Source organism: Chiloscyllium plagiosum, chromosome 23 (genome assembly GCF_004010195.1).
Source record: "Chiloscyllium plagiosum isolate BGI_BamShark_2017 chromosome 23, ASM401019v2, whole genome shotgun sequence".
In the NCBI taxonomy this organism is placed as follows: Eukaryota; Metazoa; Chordata; class Chondrichthyes; order Orectolobiformes; family Hemiscylliidae; genus Chiloscyllium; species Chiloscyllium plagiosum.
Window position 1 is genome coordinate 20,132,127 of NC_057732.1, and position 5,221 is coordinate 20,137,347.

Sequence of the window (5,221 nt, forward strand, 5' to 3'; positions counted from 1 at the left end):
CTTTCCCTGGAGTTCTACACAGGCATGTACCATGAACCCCCCCTTCCAGAATTTCCTCATTGAATTCAAGGCCAATAAATGACTGAAATGGGTTCACATTCAGGGACATTATTTTGTGTCCGAATAGTTTATTGTACAATATTATGATTGAAATAGCCTTTACCTATGAAATGTCTGGTCCAATAAAATTACACAATTTTAATGTAGGACAAGATTATTACAGGAGATGTTGAGTACAGGCAACATACTTTGCCCTGGTGCCGATAATGGGTTAGTTTTTACTCTGTATAGACTACTCCTGAGCAACCATCTGTTAAGCTAGCTAACTACATTTGCAAAACCTTGATCTGATCTGTTATATGATTTCTCTGAAAGTGAATGATATTTGTAGTCCTAAGAGAAGTCCAATTAAACCAGTAACGTTTGAGAAATAGCCCAATGGTATCTTTCCCCTTCACTTTTTTTCTGATCCTGTCCTTCCTTTCAATCTCACCTTTTATGTTTCAATATATCCTCGAATGTTCTTCTTTTGACTTCTGACCCTCCCTAACCCCACCCTAATGATGATTCCTAGTAAAGGCCTCGACCTTGACCCCTTACACCCACCTCGTTAAAATTTGAGCTTGACGCAGTGCAAAACTTCTTCCTTCCCCTCTGATTTAACTTCATTCACTGGCACCATTGCCATTCCTCCTCCCTGCAGAAATTGTGTCCCATTTGGACCCCATTCCCTGCCCTCATGCCTTCTCTCAGTCATATCATTTGGAGTTGTTGTACTGGCATACCCATTGTGTCAGCTTGTTCTTGCCCAGGGAACTTGTCTTTCTATCTAAACACTTTTTGTCCCTCTATCCATATCTCCACATCTGTGAATTGTACAATGCCCTTGTCACTTTTAACCAGTGGCTTTCTGTTTCCTGACCTAACTACCTTTTCAACATGGACATCCGGTACCTGTTCTCAATCTCCAATCAGGAAAATCTGCAGGCCTTCTATTCTTTAACAGAAGTCTAACCACAATCCATCCACTTTGAACAGCTTCCCCTTTTGACTCTTTATCTCATTTTTTCCAAATAAATGTTGCTATGGAAAATTTTATGGATCCTAGCTTTGCTTTCAATTACATGAAATGTTCTTTATTCCATTTCTAAAATAATCTTTTTTTTTATTACTTTTCCAGTACATCAGTAAAGTTTCCTGCTTTCACCCTGAACTGATCATTCTTCACAAATTTCTCTCCCACTTTCCAACCCTTCCTTACCTTCATGTTGTTCACTTCTCAATCTTCATCTCTGTTTCAATTCTCCTGTGTCCTTTCCTCATTCCTCCCCTTTCTCTGGTACTGATTTAAAATCTATTGCATCTCTAACTGTTGGCCAGTGAACCAAAGAAGGTCATCAATCTGAAATGTTCACTCTGTTCCTCTTTCCACAGCTGCTGCATGACTGAGTCAATCCAGCAGTTTTGCTTTCATTAAATAGTGGCAAATGGAAAAACTAGATGTGCTTACTAAAATATTACTACTTATGCAGAAGGCTTTTGGTTCCAAGATACATTAGGTAAAGACAGAATACATAGTTTCAGGTGGATTCAGCTGGCATAGTAACTTTGCAAAAACTGGCCTATTAGCATGGGAATCAGATTGGCCATTTCTGTGATCCTTGGTCATAAACAATTCACTTCGATTTTTTTTTTGTTGGTTGTACCAGCAACTATAACTTATTAACTGGTCCAGTCTGAAGTGTGGTGAAATTGAAGTGGACCTCAAACAACATAACAAAGAAATGAATCTTAGATCAAATTAATTTGCTTTTTTGCAATGAGATTATAATAGTTTTGCATATTTAAGATGATGAAAGCTAGAATTATACCAAGTATTTCTATTTTAGGTCTGGCATTTGCTCTGTTGGCTGAAGTCCCGGTGGGTTATGGTCTCTACTCAGCATTTTTCCCCATTCTGCCATATTTTTTCTTGGGAACTTCAAAACATTTAGCTGTTGGTGAGGACATTTTGTTTGAATCTCTGAATTGTGGTTTTATTTTTGATTTATGGGTTTAGAATTGTTGAAGTGTAAATAAAAATGTGTTTCCTACATTTGCTGATTTGATAAGTTATTAATCAAAGCTCTGTTAATGAGTGTATGTGGTGTAAAGCTGGTATTTTATAGGTGTTGTCGATGCCTTCAGTTTTAACTGTACTCTGAGATAAAACTTCAACTAAACAACTGCTAAATTAGCAGAGGCTTTTTGATTTTTTGGAATCAGATAAAACTCGGGTCAGTTTTAAACTCAAACATGGATAGGTCTACCCCTAGAATGAATCTTGGGGAGGCAGTAGCCTATTAGGATTATTGCTAGGCTATTAATCAAGGGACCTGGTCATCTTCTGGGAAATGGGTTCAAATCATGCCATGAATTCAGTAGAAAAATCTGTAATTTAATGGAATGACCATGGTACCATAGCTGATTTTGGTTTGGGGGAGGGAGTTGGGTGGGTTGGAGGTGGGGGGGACGATGGGGAGGGAGGGAACGCATCTGGTTCACTAGTGCCTTTAGGGAAGGAAATTGCAGTCCTCACCTGGTCCGGCCTACAAATGATTCTAAACCACAACAATGTGGCTGACTCTTAACTGCCCTCTGGGCAATTAGGTTAGGCAATAAATGTTGGTCTAGCCAGCCACATCACATCCTGTCAATGAATAAACAACACCTACATTTATATTACTTATATCAGTGGTAGTGAAAGCACATATGACAAATATTATTGATTAGATCAACATATTTCCTTTACAAGAATACAAAACTGTAATGTTAACATTAGGATGACACTCCATTATGAAGGCCCAAATACTTAGTCTAGGTTCGTACGTGAAGAACGATCATGTAGATATGCTGTAAGTTGGGACCAGGCATGTATGAAATCCTGTTCCAAAATTAGTTTGCAGCTTCAGCAGGAAGAAGAGAAGATTTTTATATAGGGAAGAGAGTTGTAAATTATAGGTACATTACTGTTTGAAAGTTCTCATTGTATTATTATGTATAATGAATGAGTTCTTTTGCTTTCTTAGATATATTTATTTGCTTGACTTTGCATAGGACCTTTTCCAATTACCAGTTTGATGATAGGGTCTTTGATTCTATCAATGACCCCTGATGAAAATTTCCTGATTTCAAGTAACATGACAGATGCCAATGCTACAGTTGTGGACACGGTTGCCAGAGATGGCCAGAGAGTTATAATTGCATCTTCAGTCACTGTTCTTGCTGGCATTATTCAGGTAATATATATACATATATTTTAATTGTCCTAATGTTTCTCCTCCTCAATCAAAATCCAAAGGGGTCTGGCCAGAGAAGATGGGGAAAATTGATTCCTATTGGCAGAAGAATTGAGAACCAGAGGATACTGATTTTGAGGTGTTGGACAAATGAGAACAAAATGTTTTCTGCACAGTGTGTAGTTAGGAATGGGCACACACCACCTGAGAGTGTAGGAAAGAGTGATTCAATCACAGCTTTCAAAAGGGTATTAGCCGATGAGAGTTTATGTACCTGTATGTTAGTCTGGCTAGCTGAGTTTCTTTTCAGAGAGCTGGCATTGACACCATGGGCTGAATGACCACCAGTTATGCTTTATTCATATACCATTTTAAATAATGTTATAACAGCTGTTTCCTTCATGTTTTAGCTTGTGCTTGGAATTCTGCAAGTTGGTTTCATTGTTCGATACCTGTCCGTTCCATTGGTGGGAGGATTTACAACAGCTGCTGCATTTCACGTTTTTGTATCTCAACTGAAAATATGTTTAAGCGTCCCAACAGACAGTTACATTGGCGTTCTTTCCGTCATATATGTAAGTATTATCTTGTGCTTGTTCAAGAACAAATAATGTTCAAAACAACTTCACTTAAAGTAATTAAGACTAAATAACAATTGAAATTGTGGCTAAATTTAGTTCTAGTATGTAGGAATTGAAAGATAAAAATTGCTCTTTTTATTTAAACTGCTCAAATTTAAATCCTAATCCTTATCTGTAACAGGTTTTGAATAAAAACATCAATGTTAGATTTAGGTAATTGGATCTAATTAGCAGTCAAATAATCCTCATTCCATAAAAAGACATACAAAGCTTTAATGAGACATTACTAAATGAGGGTGAAATAACTCCACAGAGGCCATTATCCCATCGCCAAGTCAATCTTCATTTACACATGCATTGCACTTGACACTGATCCAGCTCCTTCAAAGCCAGCTCGGAGTGAACAGAACCTCTGACATTCCTGTTTGCCTGTCAGCCAGGGCTCCCTGATTGATTGGACCAGGTTAACAGTCCCAATTAGGGAACCCATATTCTGTGTTGTGGGTGTGATGGCCCTTTTGTTTCCCCTATCATCAGCATCTGTTTTAGTTTTGCCAGGACCAAATCGTTTTGCACCCACTGTCTGATATTGTCAGTGCTGACCAGAGGGTGTCCAGAAAATTTGAAACTAAAACTGACTCTTCCAGTGGCAGTACCATGGGTGGTGTATCTGCCCGTCCGAGGTAACTGAAGGCATTTACATTTGCTACTTGGCCTTCCGGATGGTGTGAGCTGGATTGGGAGTCCCGCATGGTGTACTGCATGTCCGGTGCCAGGGTGCAGGACATCTCTGACTGACTTGAAAGGATATTGGACCGAGAGCAAGAGAATCCAGTTGTTGTTGTCCACATTGTTTGTGCCAATGTAGGTAAGGCTAGGAAAGAGGACCTATTTGGGGATATCAAGCACTAGGAAGGAATTTGAAGAACAGGTCCTCAAAGGTCATTATCTCTGGATTACTGCCCGAGCCACGTGCTAATTGGCATAGGGGTAAGAAAATTAGGGAAGTAAACATATGGCTAAGAGATTGGTGTGGGAAAGAGGGATTCCATTTCATGGGACATTGGCATCAGTTTTGGAAGTGGGGCAATCTGTACCGATGGGACAGTCTCCACCTGAACCAACCTGGAACAAGTGTTCTGGGAAAAAGGATAAATAGGGTGGTCAGTAGGACTTTAAACTTGAGAGTCGGGGAAAGGGAAAGCAACAGGGAGTATGGAGTCAAGTAGAAACATAAGCAGCAGGTTAGAATTTTTGCAGGGTTTAAGTTCAAGGCAGACTAGGAATGAGGAGAAAGTGAGGTCTGCAGATGCTGGAGATCAAAGTTGAAACTTTATTGCTGGAACAGCACAGCAGGTCAGG

At 39.3% G+C, this 5,221-nt stretch overlaps 1 protein-coding gene across 6 annotated transcripts in view; it reads left to right on the forward strand.

Annotated features, from left to right (window-relative positions):
* Positions 1-5,221, forward strand: part of slc26a4 (solute carrier family 26 member 4) — a 66,240-nt gene that overhangs the window by 16,138 nt on the left and 44,881 nt on the right. For all 6 annotated transcript variants that reach the window (XM_043713675.1, XM_043713678.1, XM_043713679.1 and 3 more), the window contains 3 exons: positions 1,890-2,000; positions 3,097-3,278; positions 3,689-3,853. In XM_043713675.1, the coding sequence (XP_043569610.1) occupies positions 1,890-2,000; positions 3,097-3,278; positions 3,689-3,853 (458 nt within the window). The remainder of the gene's footprint in view (positions 1-1,889; positions 2,001-3,096; positions 3,279-3,688; positions 3,854-5,221) is intronic.